Genomic DNA, 17,995 nt, shown 5'->3' with positions numbered 1-17,995 from the left:
AGAGGTGGAGTAGCTCATCACATAAGCTGTCTGAATCTGATATGACTCGTGCTCTGCGGGCCAACATCCTAAACGTGCCACTTTGTCATGCATGATGGTAGCATGCTTGTGGCCTGCAAGCATATTTCTGTGTGTGTAGGTTTGCTGTACACAATGTGACCCAAACTGCCATCCTCTCTTCTCTGCACTAGCACGTCCAGCAACAGAAGTTTGCCATTTTTCTCCAGCATAAAATTTATGTTCAAATGCAGAGAATTTGGTTGTTGCAAAACTGAATCCTATTATACAGTATGCAATGCTGTGAGCCAGATTACAAGATTGCCATCCACAAAACGCTGAAAGCATGTAGGTTTCACCTCCAATGACTGGTGCACACTCTCCTTGAAACCTTCCATAAAAAGACTTGCCACAGTACGTGACAAAGAACTACCCACTACAACACAGTCTGTTCAAAGAACTGGTCATTGTATAAACAGTGCTCATCTCATGTGGAGAAAGGAGGAAGGAGGAGGGGATTAGTGTTTAACGTTCTGTTGACAACGAGGTCATCAGAGATGGAGTACAAGCTCAAATTAGGGAAGGATCGGGAAGGCAATCAGCTGTGCCCTTTCGAAGGAACCATCCCAGCATTTGCCTTAAGCAATTTAAGGTAATGATGGAAAACATATCAGGATGGCTGGACATGTGTTTGAACTGTCTTTCTTCAAAATGTGAATCCAGTGTGCTACCACTGTGCCTCCTTGCTCGGTAAGAAAAGGCACCTTCAGTCATGTGTACATAAACCAACACACAAAGCCATATACTTACAGGCCATCAGCTGTCACCGTCCTTCACAATTAAGTGGCGTACTTTGGAAACTGGCCCACAGAGCACGAGTCTTACCAGATTCAGACAGCCGATCTGATAAGCTGCACCACCTCCATATATTTTTACAGAATGGATATTCTAAACGGGAGATTCGCCATACCTTACACCCAACATGTGTTACACAAAACGAGGAGCTGTAAGAAAGAAGAATAAAGAGGAATGGTTGTCTTGTCGTACGTCAGCATGATTCATCGAAAAGATGAAGATTACTCAAGAAACAAAGTTAAATGCATCTTCCATATGCCAATGAAACTATGAGCTCTTTTAGGTTCAGTGAAATATAATGGTGGTTTAAGAAGGATTGGTATCTATCATCTATCAGACTCCTGTAGCTGGGACAACCCCCCCCCCCCCCCCCCCCACACACACACACACACACACACACACACGTGTGCACCAGCTAAAATCTGCACTGGCTGAGCATGTTTCAGCTCAGGGCACAGTATGGACTACAAAAACACAAACATTTTCTCAACATCTTTGTACCACCACCACCAGCATTATTAAAGAAGCAGAGGAAATGCACAGCTCAACCAATCATCTGAATATGGGCACAGGATACAAACTTAGCACAGCACAGGATCCAGCAATAGCCATATTACAAGTGTTAAAGTGGATGACGCTGTGGGGATGACAGATATTCGGATGACATCGGAAAGGATGGGCACACACCAGCGTGGACACACATATTGGCAAGCAGCTACCAACAGAGGGCACTGGGGTAGCCAATGGCAGCACACAGGATGATTGACAGCCTTTGCACATGCATCAAAGCTGTTGGTTCATCATCCGAAAGGTGCAGTAGCTTTCTCTCTCACTACCAATCATGATGTCTGTACTATTGGTCGATGAATCTGGCACATTCTTGCCTTCCTAGTTTCTTCTTAGGCTGGCATAAATAGGAGACTTTGGTCACAGCCTCAGCAGTCTGTTTGCCACACCCTGAAGATGTCAGTCAGTTGTGCCAATAAAATATTGTGGAAATTTCATGAGTGCATTTGACATCCGGCCAGAGAAACGTATTTACAACTAGTCCAATGGGAAAGCGTCAAGCAACAAAGTTGATTCTAGTTAATGGGAAAATAATCCAAGATTAATGTTTATACAATGCAGATTTCAGAATTCTGCTTTATCCCAGTTCATTTTTGTGTTTATTAAGATCAATAGGTTTATACAACCTGTCATAAATGAATAATGAACATTTCTTTCTTAGTACACTGCTACATTTAATTTGTGTGTACCAGACCCTTTTCTCAACCTGGTAGCGGTTTCCTGAACCCATCTCTGACATCTGTTATACAACTGAAATTGTTAAAAGCCAACTATAAAACATCGAATGATCAAAGGGAAGAGTCGGGTTGGCAAGAACTTCGGTCATTAAAACACCCAAATACTAGTACGATAACAAAATCCTAGCTTCAGTATTAGTAAAAACTATGGGTACATAAATAATCTACACAGAATAAAGCCCAAATATGTCGTTACAATATAATGTGTTAAAAATAAGTTCTGAAAAAATCAACTGATGCAAAGATTTGTGTATATCAATTCTAAAATTCAGAGCATACACAATGTTCAACACTTCTGCATGTCATGATGAAACAAATTGCAATGCTCTAAAGTGCAGGAGAAAACTAAATTCTAAATATAAGCAGACATAACTGCCAAATTAATCTACTCATTAACAGAAGGATGGGGCAGTAGTCAGTACTTTCGTTGGAATAAAATATTTATGGGAACTTTACTCTCTTCAAACTACATCCTTTATCACCTATCAGTGCCATCTAAAATGAAAATTGAGTTAACACTTGTGTCCCTAGTGTCACGCTAGAGTAGCTGCAAATGGTAATCATGGGAAAACTTATTTCCTTTCACTCAACAAATTTCATGATTGTCGATTGCAATAAAATTTACACACACACACACACACACACACACAGTTTAGGATAAATATTTCTGAGTGTCATTCCCGTTAATTCTCATCCAACTAAAGAACTGACGTTAGTGAGAAGTTAGTTACACAAATTGACCAACATTTTAATGATTTATTATAAAAATTTTAAATGGTATAATAATGTAATCAGTATTAATCAGTAGTAATCAGTAAGTCTGCAGTTAATTTGTTATTTCTTCAACATTATTTGTCAAAGTTCTTCAAACTAATAGTCTGAATCTTCTGAATCATCATCACTTCCGCCTCTGATACCACGAACAGCTTTCAGTTTCTTTTTTGAGTGACTTGTTTCTGGAGGTGTATTAAGGTCACCACTATATAGTAATACACCTGACTTAGCAATGTGCCACTCCAGAGCGTTGGTACAATGGTCTTCGCATTGCCTCATCTCCTGAAAGTTGACGACACGGCTCCTCACCTGACTTTCCACTACACACAAGATAGTTGGAAAAGACTTCAGATTAAGCCTTTCTGTAAAATTAAAGCAACTTTGTTAGAAAATCATGGAATACTTACAGCAACAAGAATGTCTATTACACTAGCATCAAATGAAATTTGAATGTTCCAAATTAATGGTAACACAGTAGTTAAATTTGTGTATTCTATATACATATAAATATACACTGTAAATGTGCATAATTACTCGTTCACACACACACACACACACACACACCGCTCGTGACAATTTCAGTAATTTAGTGTCTCAATCGTACTTCCACTTCAGTTCCCAAGCATTCAAGAAAAGAAATGATGCATGTAATGCAGGCTTGATCAGATGTCATCCTACATGATTGTGATGGTCAGTAGATCAACATCTTTGACAAAGCAAGGAGTATGTCAACAGCCATCATCCTTCTGGATGAATTAACTTTCCTGGTACTGTATCAAAACCAAGATAATGGACTGCATTATGATGTGAATACATCCTGCACTATTCATGGTGCCCTGAAGAAACAACAGAAAGATATAGTCATTACAGGCTATACCTCATCGCACTACAATATCTGTAGAGTAGTGTCCTTGTTCAAATCAGTAGTTTCTATTGATGGCTTCCCTATGATCCTAGCTGACATTGTGGGCAAAACTTTGGTCTTCGGTTGTACTACAGTTGCTGTTTAATCAACAACAGCTGCTCCTGTGTGTGCCACTGTTGTCCAGAATGTAGACAAGAAGCTTGGCCACCTCCCACAGACCACAAATGGTATAAATGATTTACACCTTATAACAGGACTTTGTGTCTACGTGCAAGAATGAGTAATATGCATTTTTGTAATTTGATGTAAAGTCTGTGATATAATACACTGTTACAATAACTTCTGTAAATCTCAATATCAAACGGTAAACAGAAAATATAGCGTGTTAACCAAATGTTTTTGTAAATTTGAAATTGTATTTGTAAACTAACAGCTTTTCCCAAGGAGAATTTTCCACTAATTAACCTCACTGAGTAAAACAAACAAAGTAAAACTAACAGCTTTTCCCAAGGAGAATTTTCCACTAATTAACCTCACTGAGTAAAACAAACAAAGTTTGACAAGCCATATTGTTCTGCTTTCCGACTGTTCACAAGTGACGGGCAGGGGCTTAGTATTCTGTTAAGTTATTCTGATGACTATTTAAAGGTTTTGAGAAGAGAGTATGAGTCAACGATCCATTAAAGTGAATGAGTAACTGTGTACAGAAATTTTTGCTAATTGGAAGCATTAAAATAGACAAACCCAGAGAGAAGTGCAACAAAATGGTGTATCAGTGATGGAAACTGCACAGAATGCATTATTTTAATGTGATGCCAGAAGCAATTTAAGATAATAGTATTTCTTAACACTCAAAACTTTTTGTATGGGCAGGCTACATTCTGTGTCAATCTTTTTACTTAATTTCACAACCTTGCTCCAAATACAACAGTCAAAACTACAAGAGTTTCGCCAATTCGAGCCTCTGCAACTAATGCCACGATCTATATTCCATCCCCCATTACAAATAACCTTGCAGAGACTGTGTGAATTTATAGTAACATATTTATAAAAGAGAAATACTTCACACCAAATTTCTAATGATACAGTAAAATAATGACATAATGGATGCCTCTTACCACCAACAAAGAGTAAAACAGGGGGCTGCATATATCTCTCTCTCTCTATCCCTCCCTCCCTCCGCCCCCCTCCCCTCCCCAACAAATAACCAAGGAATAAAGTAGTTGAATGTAAATTCTGAAAAGTGAAGGAAAGTAATAATGTCTTCTTCAATCTAATAGAAAAGTTAAGTGACCTGCACACCATGTATGATGTCCAAATGGTCAAGCAAACTAGTTTCCTTTCTCGTGCAGCTCAAAGAAGATGAAAATGAATTACTGGTGCATTATCTGACTTACTGGTGACAAATGCAAGGCTTTGTTGTGTTTCAAACTGTAAACCAATTGCAAGTTACATACAGTATCATGTTTTATTATACACAATCACTCTATGATTTTTCCAATCATCCCTGAAAATTAACTGTCCAGTCAAACAAAAATTATATATATATGCGCCACAGTCAACCCTCACAATATCTCACAGTTTTAATAGCTACTGTGTACCAGTATCATAATGACAAATACATGTGAGTGCATAATGAAACACTATGGGTTTTGGGTTTCTGACACACATGATTTCGGAATGCGTCATCAAATTCATCACTGGTTTTATTTATTGTGTTAATGGCATATCAGTTTGCTTACACAAGAGAGATGGAAATAATAAAATTCAAGCAGCACTGCATGTAAACAGTGAATCAGATAGGGAAATGTTCTTTAGGATTTAAGTGGGATGAGTGTGGTAAACTAACCAATACAGGTTACCACAGAACTATGATTACCAGCCTTAAGATGGGTTCATGAAAATTTACTATTTGGACTACTATCTAAGGTAGTGCAGTTAAAAACACAGTCATTAAATGGTTAAGTGCATTGCATTCATAACTTACATATTTTTACTAGTGATTTCTGCAAAAGCATGTACAATAAACCTGCTGCCAGATTTTGAAGATGTCATTTCAAGAAGTTACTCACCAATAAGAAACTTGCACCTTGCAGCATCAATTCTACAGAATTTTGCTTCGAGATGTCGCTTGCACAGTACCCTCATATGGTAATGAATTACTTTAGAAAGGAACATTTCACTTCTAAAAAAATGACAAACAACATTTTTTGATTTCTTGGTTGCATTAAAAAATTCCTTCTCATCTGACAGCTCATCATACTGCCCATGACCCTGAAAGGAGAGAGTTATTTGGGAATTACACACACACATCATACAAATCTTAACATGCAAGACAGTCGCAGATCTTTAAATAATGCAAAAGACACTCTTCATATTATTTCAGACATATCCATGAACCAAATAGAATAGTCTGAGCCAATCTAAGAATCAACAGTTGGTCATACAGATTTTCAGATGAAAACAGAATGGTTAAACACAATCAGATACATCAAATTTCCAAAATTTAAGTAGCACAGTTTTTGCAGCTTTTTCACATAAGATAATTTGGAAGAACAATTACTAACCAATATTACTATAAATGCTAGGTTGGACCAAAGCATTTCCATAGATATGGTGCCTATTGCAGACAGTTTGCTGTTCTCAGACTTTATGAAAAACATCTTTCATTAGAAAAGAAACTGGCACAAGTATTGCATCACAAATTCCACAGAGGTATTATATGAATACTGACAATCAACAATACACTTTCCATTTAATTTTTAATGTTTTAGTTCCTGCCTATGGCCTCCCTAATGACAAATGTATAGCAAGTGTCAATACTGGATGGAAAATTTATTGATGAACTCTAATCCAATTACAAGCCACAAATTTTAAATGGATCTGATGACATGGCATGCCTACTAAAATATGTACACTGGACAAAAAACTTATCACCACCAAAAAGACATCAGACTAATACCTCTAGCTTTGATAATGGCCTCAGTTTGGTGTGGAAGAGAGTCCACAAGTTTCTTCAGCTATGCTGAATCAAGCTGAAGCTACTCATTGACAAATAGATCCCATAGAGCAGGCTGTTGCAGCTCAAGTACCTGCCCGTGGACAGCAAGGCACCCGCAGATAGCAGTAGCCAAACAGCTGTTGTGTAGCAATCATGCAGTACTGTCAGAGTAAATACCATCATATTACCCTGACCAAGCACTCATGGACAGGGGTTGCCAAGAAGGTATGCACAGAATGTATGCAACAGGGCTACCTTATGGGTAGCCTGTAGTACCTGTGCCAGCCCAGACAAGCTGAAGGATGTTCGTAGGTGCCTGTGCCCCATTGGGAACCATTTGAATAGCCTGCCACAGAGCTACCAAACTGCAGGGATGTTGATTGCTATGTTCCACCTGCTGTCCCACGTGAGATTAAGATCACGTGATTTTGCAGACCGAGTTAGTTGTGAGATAGTGCCTGAATGTCCATCAAACCCAGAATGTACGCATGCCTAGTCAACAATGCTGACATCATCTCTGAAGACAGTCATGTCCAATACCATATTCATTGTGATGAAAAAAGGCAACACTTGGTCACCAATAATGTTGAAATAATACCCGATGCTCATGATGATCTGAATGAGTGGGTCCACATCACAGTATGAAAAACATCCCAGAAGATCACAGAGCCACCTCTGCCCTGAACTATACCATTGCAGCTTAAACATCTCATTGGCATATCAGTGCATTCACTGCCTTTCATCATTTGAAAAGATACAAAATTTTGATCTGTTGGAGTACATTACACACCTCCAGCCAGCTCCTGTACTCTTCTGTATTTAGACCAGATACAGCTTGATGTGCCACTATGGGCAATGGACTTTTGAGAGATACAGATTTCCAAATACCCACTACATGTAACTCCCTTCACAATATTTGCTCACTAACTAGATGAGGTGGACTTACTTTCGCTGACACCAACAATTCCCAATAGGTGTGAAACTTTTCACTGACAAGGCATGGGTCTCATCTCCTGTTCCTGCCAGACACACTTTTATAGCTACATTTCTTAAGACATGTTACATGGCTGTGATTGGTAAACCATTCCATGCAGACACGTTGGACCGCCAGAAATGACAAACAAACAATTTGGGTAACTTCACTCAGTGTGGTGATGGGCACGTCCACACACTACCTCCTTCCTACTGTTCTGTCACTTCTTCACACCCATCCACCTTACTATGCTTGCTTCATACAACTGACTCACATATACACAAGCTGCACATAAACCTCACTTAACCCCCATGACTTCTTCATCATCATCATCATCATCATCATCATCATCATCATCATCATCATCATCAAAGGATCAACAATAATTTAGTGCCACTTCTGCACCATCTACATCACTGCAAAGTAACCACTGTGCTCTTTTATAGGGGGGAATGGGCTGACTAATCTTCTGTCAGATGATTAACTTTCTATCCATAGCACAGCTAAGCAAAGAGTTTACCAGGCAATGACATCATCATTGTGTCATGTTGAGCTTAGAAATTAGAGAGGAGGGAGCCATTTGGATAATCAACACAAATGGGAATTCTGTTTAATTCTGTCACAAACGGAATACAAGCACATAACAAAGACATAAGTAAATGATTTGTTTATCTGGGTTTTAACCAAATGACTTTTCAGCCAGCATTTTGGGATCATTGGCTGATTGGTGAGAGTTAGACTAATCTATGATTTCATCGAGCCCTTATTCTGTGGGCACAGAGAAGATGATGAATACAATTTACTGACAAAAATTGTGAAAGATACATACAGTAATACAAAACTAAATAATTCTTCAGGAAAGCCTTAATTCATGTCTGTAAAATGTCAATACAGTGAAACCTCACATAGTGAGCATAATTTGTTCCAGAATGTTGCTCTTAGTGCATAACACTTGTTAAGCTAAACAATTTATCCCATATAAATTAATGTAAAATACAATAATCCATTCCACGCAGGGAAAGTACTAAAGCTTTATCTCTTATTCATGCCATTTATTCAAATAAAATTATTCATACAGTATTATGTACTTCATTATTCATAATACATAGCCAATTCTTTTTTAATAGGAAGCTAACTATAGTCATTTGTTTCTGCCGACACTTCAACACTTGACACAGCATTATTGTCAAATTTGTAGGATGCATAGCCACTGCTTTATTTGGGGTGACAATTTTCAGTGCACGATGCAACGAATTCCCACATTTTCAGCACTTCTCTTATTGCACCAGAAGATTGCTGCTTTGTTTTCACCTCCTCCTCCTCCAAAGAATTTCCTTCTACAACTTCCTGCTATGAAACACACTGCAAATACATAAGCTCTTTCGTGGTCATTTCTTGGCTATGATCTCCCACAAGCTCATCATCATAGTTAACTTCTAGTCCCATGTCCTTGGCCAAAGACACAGTCTCTTTGACTACAGGCTCCACAGGTATTGACTCAAATGCCTCAGTCACAGTCGACAATGCACTACGGCCAAAGCTTCTTCCAAGAAGAAGTGATAGTTTTCTTGGTAACCCCTTCCCACACCTTTTCAATCATCCTGATACAGGCAACAATGTTGAACTGATATTTATAAAACTCTGAGTGCAATTGTAGCTTCAGTCAACTCAAAGCAATGCTCAGAAAGTGCTTTAGTGTAGAGCTTCTTAAAGTTAGAAATAATCTGCTGGCCTACAGGCTGGAGTAACGGAGTGGTGTTGGGAGGCAGAAACTGGATCTTGAGGAATTGAAATTCTTCAAGGAGTTGGTCTTTTAGGCCTGGAGAATGGCCAAGAGCATTATCCAAAGGACTAAATACTTCATCGATCCAATCATAAAAAAGATCACGAGTCACCCAAGCCTTGTTGTTGGACCTACACATCACATTTAACCTCCTCTTCTGGACTTCACAATTCTCTACAGCTCGTGGAGTTTCTGAATGGCAAACAAGCAAAGGTTTAGTTGTCAAATTGCCGCTTGCATTGGCACAGAATACCAGTGTGAGACTATCTTTCATTGGCTTGTGACCAGGCAATGCATTCTCCTCTGCTGTTGTAAAGGTATGCTTCGGCACCTTTTTCCAGAATAGCCCCACCTCGTCACAATTAAAAGCCTGTTGCAGCAGATAACTCTCAGAATGTACAAGCATCTTGAAGTTGCTGATGAAATTCTCTGTTGCCTTTGTGACGGAGCTGGCTGCTTTGCCGTGCCTCCCAACACTGGATGCCAATTGTTCTCTTAAGCTTCTGAACCACCTATGGCTTCCATTAAACATTACTTTAGCCACTAATGATCAGAGCATCTTCTTAACGAGGTAGACAAAAATCATTCTCGCCTTCTCAAAAATGATGTTCTCATTAATAGTTTTGCCTTGCTATTGCCTTCACTCAACCTTGCTTTGGTGATTTCTTGTTTTCACATGAAGAAATGGCTCATAGGTACGTAACTCTACTCAAATGATATGGACACTGTCAAGACAGAGGAATATTTTAAGGAGCTTGCTTGACAATTCCCACTTTTTGGACACGTTAAAAGTGGCTGGGGCATTGGGACAATGAATATCTCTAAAAGGACAGTAAGAAATGAATTGTTTGGAAAAAATGGTGTCATCATTCCTAACATAAGTACTTACTGAACAAGGTGTGCATATTTTATGAGAAATGTAAGCTGCTATCATTAACAAATTATCTGGAGAAGTAGTTCATAAATATGTAAATAAATAATATACATTACCAAGGCTGTCCACTCTTTTTCGAGTTGTGCTCTCTCCTTCAGCTCCTTTAAACGCCTCTCACGGAGTTTGTCAATATCTTCCAACTCCTTTAGTTCTTCATCCAACTTTCCCTCAATTTCTTCAGCAACTTTAAGAACTGTGCTAGCCAAATTAGACTGAACTGGATCCATGTTGTTTCTATACAACAAATAAAGACATTATCAACTTTTTCAACATAACAATTCAAATTATTTTTATAGCACCAACAGCACCACCAACAAATAAACAAGGTTTGAACAAGACTAACTATAGCACTGCCAATGCACTTTTGATAATCTTTCCTACAAATGCAAATGGGAGGAGTGTGGCATTATGAGCAGCAGATTTTTTTATTAATAAAAACATTTTGTTAATTGTTGACTTTTAAAGATATACTGATGTGGAAGTAATTTCCTGAATCTGACAATACTGAATCTGACAATACTGAATATGACAATACTGAATATGACAATTGCTGAGGGAAGACACATCTGCTACTAAGACTCAAATTTTTGTGTTATGTTGAACTGAAAAATTTAAAACAATTATGGAACCTGGTAGAATAATTCATTAAAAACAATTTTTTCAAACTTTTAAAATATAAAGCACATGACTACATTATATCATTTTCAAAAGATGGGCAATAAGTATCCACATTGGCATTGCTAGGGTTAAGCCTGGAGATCCTTTTAGCACTGAGCTTCAAAAAATTACTAAATATTAAGAGACAAATAGAATTTTAGATCCTTTAAGATAGCTGTACTGAAATTTACAAGGTTAAAGTAGCGAAAATGGTAGATTTCAAAGACAAGTCACTGCTGGCCACCAGTTGCAGGAAACATTAACATGTATTGTAACAATTACAGATAAGCTGCTCCTGTAAAATGTGCATTATTTAAAATCAACTTCAAAACGTGTATTTGTGCTTGGTTACGTCAATATCAATTTCAAAACTGTAATTACCAAGAGAGATCAACTATTTCTCAATCATCACCCACATTATAAGAGTATCAAATACAGACAAGGGAGTAAAAACAATCAACCATACAAATCATCTGTGAAAAATGCCTGACACTTGTGCAACAGACACTGGTTTTTTTCAGATCATAAGACAAATTTGAACATGAAATGGTGCTTTATATTAAATGATTGTATGACCAATAACTACCGTGTAACAAAAATCAATGAATGCAACATCAGGACTTGCATACTAAAAAAGTAAATTGGGAAAAGGTGTCCCAAAATTATTAGAACAATACATTGATCCATTTTCTTCAGCTATACATATTGCACAAAATACTACCAAAAATAAATGTAAGTCAAATAATGTGCAAATCCCACAAAATGAAAGTAACACCCAGTGGCTAAAACAAAAATTAAAAATTAACTGAAAAGTAAAACATACTATGCTCCTAATGGAAATCAAGAGAAGATAATCAATGTTCAAACAGTGACTACACTGATATCATTCAGTGTATGAATATTCTCAACAAACATTTAACCATCAACAGCAAAACCACATCATATAAAATGTGGTACATAAGAAAATAAAACTAAAGACCAATCTCATTGATATTTATCCTAGATTATAAAAATAATTTAAAGATTCGTGAATGGAAAGTTATCTAACTTCTGAAGAAATACATGTGAGTACCGAAAAGTGCCTCAGGAAAAACATTACTGACACAGCCATCTTTGGACTTCCTTTCAGGAACACTCTAATGTTCTAGAACACAACAAATGAGAACTATGACTGGTTCCTAGATTTTTCTACATATGATAGACCAGGATTTGTATTTTCTGAAATTATAGCAAACTGGTATGCATGTAGTTTCACCAACTACAGTTTTTGTCTTTCAGGCAGGTAACAGATAAATACAAATTACGTTTCAGAATACAGGACAATTCAGTTATTGTATACCCATTAGTGTATTAGCCTGACTAGCAGCAGAATCAGCATTTCCGAAAATACTAGCCTTTTTCTTCCACACCATTTTGACTCGGTACCACAACAACACATATTAATGAAAGTGCGATCATATGGATTATTATCAAATGAAATTTCTGATTCCATTGAGGATTGCCAGTTTGGGAGAATGCACCAAGTTACCTTGCACAGACAGTTGACAACAGATGTAGCATTAACTTCAGGCTTGCCACAGAAAAGTGGGTTGGGACTTTAGCTGTTCCTGTTTTGCATTAATGAATTGGCTGACAATATTATGATGGCACAATCCTAAAGTTTTAATTATCACCCCAAAAAATAAAGGATTATTATTGATTTGTTCATTTGCAATTACATGTCTGCAGTCCTGGTACACACTGGAATCCCCATGTGACAGTGCCTTAGCATGGCACTACATGAACCAAAACAAAATGGTGCAGCCCACTAATAAGTGTAGTACGGTACAGTAATTCATTTTCTGCATATGATGCATCAATTTATACTGAGCTGGTGGAAGTGTGAGACAACAATGCACCATCATATGACAGCAATTAGGTAGCAAAGACACTTCTAGTCCATCAGACAAATTGAATAACAAACATGGTAGATCATTTCTCTGTGAATCACTAGGAATTTCAAGAGAAGTGATGGCCCTGGAGCTCTAATGTCAGCATATCAATTGAAGCAATAGTGGAAAAAGTGAAAATCAGTCACACATCAATCTTCAACATCTTGCACAATATCTTAAACTTGACAAGTACCACCACCCACCAGGTTTTGCAACTGCTCACATCCACTTAAAACATCTGCCAAACTGTGGCAGCAGCTGAAACGTAGCAGCTGTATCAGACCAATTAAGACAACATCTTTAGCCGCCTAATAACCGTGGACAAGTTCTGGGTGTATCTCTATGACCCCAAGAAAGGGCCAAAGCAAACAGTGGAAATGGGACGATTCATCGCTGCCATCATTGGGCAAGCAGATGCTGATCATTTTCTGGTATTGCAATAATGTACTGCTCGTATGTGACAAACCTTCACAGGAGTGTATTACTGAAATATCCTGACAAAGTCATAGAAGGCTATCAAGATTAAGCACTGTAGTATGATTTCCAAGGTGGTATTTTTGCTCCATGACAATGTAACAGCTCATACTGCACAAGATACAGCTACAGGTACTGCTTTTTGGGTTATTAAATTTTGAATCGCCTTTTATTTTCTTGACATGGTACCTAGTGAATTCCTCTTTCCTCAGACAAAAAAAAAAAAAAAAAAAAAAAAAAAAAAAAAAAAAAAAAAAAAAAAAAAAAAAAAAAATCACACGGCAGGTATGTTTAGAGCAGCAAGGTGATTTTTGAGTTGGAACTTTTCCTAAATAGCCAGAAAGCAGAGTTCAACAACTAAAGTCTAGGCCAGTCATTCATGATTGGGAAAAACTTGTAGCACTAATGGGTGGATATGTAGAAAAAGAATAACATTATCACAAAAAGTTTCATGACAACCTGCTCAGTTTTTTAAAGTTTTAATTAAAACTTTACACTAAGGTGATGAAAGTAATGAAATACCTCCTAATATCAAGTTGGACCTCATTTTGCCCAATGTAGCGCAGCAACTTTATATGAGATGGACTCAACAAGTCATCTGAAATCCCTTGCAGAAATATTGAGCCATGCTGCCTCTATAGCCTAGCACAAATGTTGCCGATGCAGGATTCTTTGCACGAACTGACCTCTCAATTATGTTCCATGGGTGGCCAAATCATTCGCTCGAATTATCCACAACGTTCTTCAGACCAATTGTAAACAATTATGACCTGCCGACACAGTACATCATTGTTCGGGAACATGAAGTCCACGAATGGCTGCAGATGTTCCTCAAGTTGCCTAACATAACCACTTCCAGTTGATCATCAGTTCAGACAGATCAGAGGACCCAGTCCATTCCACGTAAACACAGCCCACACCATTCTAAGAGCCACCAGCAGCTTTCACAGTGTCTTGTTGACAACCTGAGTCCATGGTTTCATGGGATCTTTCGCCACACTTTAACCCTACAATCAGCTCTTACCAACTGAAATTGTGAACTCATCCGACTAGCCCACAGTTTACAGTCATCTATAGAGTCCAAATGATACAGCCACAAGTGACACTGCAGATGGTGTTGTGCTGTTAGAAAAGTCACTCCCATCAGTCATCTGCTGCCATAGCCCACTAACACCAAACCTCACTGCACTGACATAACAGATACAGTCATTGCTCATCCCACATTGATTTCTGTGGTTATTTCAGTCTTGCTTGTCTGTTAGCACCGACAACTCAATGCAAATGCGCCTGCTCTCTGCCGTTAAGTGAAGGCCGTGGATCCTGAGTTGCCTTTGATGAGAGGTAATGCTTGATATTTGATATTTTCAGCACACTCGTGACGTGGGATCTCTGAATATTGAATGCAATAATGATTCCCATCACATGACAGCTCTGCCAACGCATTGCCCTTTTATACCCTGCATATGTGATACTACCACCATCTGTATACGTGCATAACACTATCCTGTGACTTGTCACCTCAGTGTGTACTACTACTTGCTAAGACCACCTACAGCTTTTTGCAGATGATGCAATTATCTGCAGTGAATTGCTGCTTGCAAAATGCTGCACAAATATAGTCAGACGTCAATAAGATTGCAAGGTAGTGCAGCAACTGGCACTTAATTTCAACATGTAGAAATGTAAAACTTTGCACTTTACAAAATGCAGAGCAGTAGTATCCATAGCTGGGCAACTTTAATCAAAAAGTTAATTATGCTAATTGTTAATATATTACCAAAAAAGTAAAGTTTGTTAAACATTAAAGCGTAACTTTACAAGATCATTAACTTGCAACAGTAAACTATATGTATTCTTTTAACTGGATTACTGATACTCCACTGTTAATATCTCAATGCCCAAGACTGATTTTTCTTTTGGGTTTTTCTTGAATGGACCCCGATTTTGTCAAATAGTAAGTACCTGACTAATGATTAACAGATTCAGGGAAGGTTAACAGAAGTTACATAGACTTAAAACTTTTTAAAATTAACTTAAAAGTTAATCCATTACTCTAAAAGTTAACTTTGTTACTTAACAATTGACAGATTAATGGCCTTGTGCCCAGCTATGGTAGTATCCCATGACAAATGTGTTGGTGCAGCAATTTGTTGCAATATGAGAGACTGATCGCAGTTTCTGTCACAGGTAAAGCAGGTGGTACATTTTGGTTCACTTGGATACTGGAGCAATGCACAGTAGGCCTCCTTCGGAGACTGCTCAAAAAATATTTGGGCCTGTCATCCTCTAATATTACTGAAGTTTGTGGAATACACACAAAATAGGGTAATGGGCGGCACCAATAGTCAGGTCTGACTGATTTGCACGGAGCAAGTTTGATCGACTTGCAAAGAGCGTCATGGAAATGCTGAAAAACCTAAAAATGAGACTAATAATTATGCATTTAAGCAATAATTCTTCCTGTAGCCCACACGCAAATGGATTAGGAACAAACCAAATGTAGTACAATGCAAAGTACTGTCTACCATATACTTCATACATGTGGTTTACTGGCACAAAACTGCTAAGTTACGAGCAACCCTGCCCTTCATACTGGTTTGCATATTACAGGTTTAGATGTAAAGGATACAATGAAGCTGATTTACAACAATATCTGTGCAACAATGTAAGAAACAAAAATGTTTTACGAACACATGTGTAGAGGTAAATTAGAAGAAAATAATACAGATAAAAAGATGGAAATAAAATGATATAACTGTTGTGGAACGGATTCAGGAAACACATTGCACAAAGTTATTACAAGTACAATCTGATGATTATTTAATATGAGAGGAATACCCTTTGAACTACTGACCGAAAGACTAAGTAAATGTTCGGTCTTAAGACTGCTGAGAATAAAGCATATTTTTAGTCACAAACCACGCTACCCAAAGCTTTTGGGCAAAAATACCAATTCAGTTACACACACACACACACGCGCACGCACGCACGAAAATGATGATCATGTGCAGCACCCACCCCCTTCTATCTCATCCTTAATATATAACATCGCAACTTCATTTGCAGCTCGAACTTTCATAAAAATCTAACATTACAGATCAGGTTAGAAATTGCACAAATGCTTTTGTGAGAGAATACAAAGCAACTAGTTTTCACACAATTTCATGGAAATGAGTAAAAAAGTTACGGCTCATAATACTGGAAGCAAGTGACACTGGCTGAGAAGTGTCAAACCAACTAGACTAATTCTTTCCCTATATTTTAAGGTCCTAAAGTTAACGCCTCGGATACAATTCGACACAACATACACAACGCCTCACTGAACGAAGAGTTGTTATTGGTTATAAAACGTCGTGCAGCTTTTATGTTAATTATGTGGAGTACTTTATCGTTTCTGTCGGTCAGTGACAATGATTCTACATTCACCGTCAGTTTCACTGTATAAGCCAGTGCAGTAATACACATACACACGCAAAATAATCAGTTTACCACAATGACAGTAAAACAAACCAACCATCACCAAGCGCCAGTGAACTCTTCTATACCTACGCTCTAACAATGCAAATTACAGAGAAACACCAGGAACTATCACAAAAACTATTTTTTTTTTACAACCTCATAAATACTACTAATAAATTGCAGTACCACTCCATATATGGTGTTCTCACATTTTAGCAAAAATGGGGCTTAGAAACTATAAAGTATATTACAACATAACAACTGATAACTTCAATACAATTACAAGCATAAATACATCAAATTAGTTTCAACTTACGTTCGACAAATAATTCATATACCAACAAAATCTTTACTACAGCTTCGATTCGCCGTATATAGTATCCCCAACAACTCAACCAACCCGCCCACAACCCACCACAACTACACTGACAGCCAGCGCAGTGCTGTTATGACGTCAAGACGGCAGGAAACGACAGCCTTCAATCTGGAACAAGTCCCGCCCATTCAGCCCCCCGCCCCCCCTTCCCCTTCCAAAGCAGCCGAGAGTTGAGATAATATGGATCACAATTTTGTTTCAATTTTATTTTTGTTTTTTCTTGATGGCGATATTTGCAATTCACATTTTCACGATAGACATTTTAATTCCCTTAATAATACACTCTTCTCGCAGTGGTATCCAGAAAAATTGTAATACTTATTATTTTTGTGATGTTTGTTTTATGGTTGACATATCTGTGATACTAAGACCTTTGATGTCGGAACTGGTGGCAGGGCCAGTGAGCTCAAAACTAACCTGCAAAGACTACTACACGAAACAAAGCTGTAACGCGTGACTTTACACTCACCATGTTACGGGGCAAGGTGCAAAATTTTTCTGCTGCATAGAAAAAATGCAATTATCATTCATGTACATTATTTGACGTTCGGTGTGTTTAGCTTATAGTTCACTGTTAGCTATTGCTTTTACCTACTAACCTTTCCCTACCAG

The 17,995-nt window shown here is 37.9% G+C and overlaps 1 protein-coding gene across 1 annotated transcript; it reads right to left on the bottom strand.

Annotated features, from left to right (window-relative positions):
- Positions 1-2,892: 2,892 nt before the first annotated feature.
- LOC126469744 (uncharacterized) lies at positions 2,893-17,498 on the bottom strand. Its single transcript, XM_050096954.1, has 4 exons — positions 17,324-17,498; positions 10,543-10,720; positions 5,868-6,069; positions 2,893-3,292 (listed from the first exon to the last, which is right to left on the bottom strand). Exons 2-4 carry the CDS (start codon positions 10,711-10,713, stop codon positions 3,027-3,029), a joined length of 639 nt encoding a protein of 212 aa, XP_049952911.1. The 5' UTR covers positions 10,714-10,720; positions 17,324-17,498; the 3' UTR covers positions 2,893-3,026.
- Between the last annotated feature and the right edge of the window lie 497 nt (positions 17,499-17,995).

This window comes from Schistocerca serialis, chromosome 3, assembly GCF_023864345.2.
Source record: "Schistocerca serialis cubense isolate TAMUIC-IGC-003099 chromosome 3, iqSchSeri2.2, whole genome shotgun sequence".
Lineage (NCBI taxonomy): Eukaryota > Metazoa > Arthropoda > Insecta > Orthoptera > Acrididae > Schistocerca > Schistocerca serialis.
The sequence above is the reverse complement of the archived record's forward strand: the minus strand, read 5'-3'. Positions and strand labels throughout refer to the sequence as shown.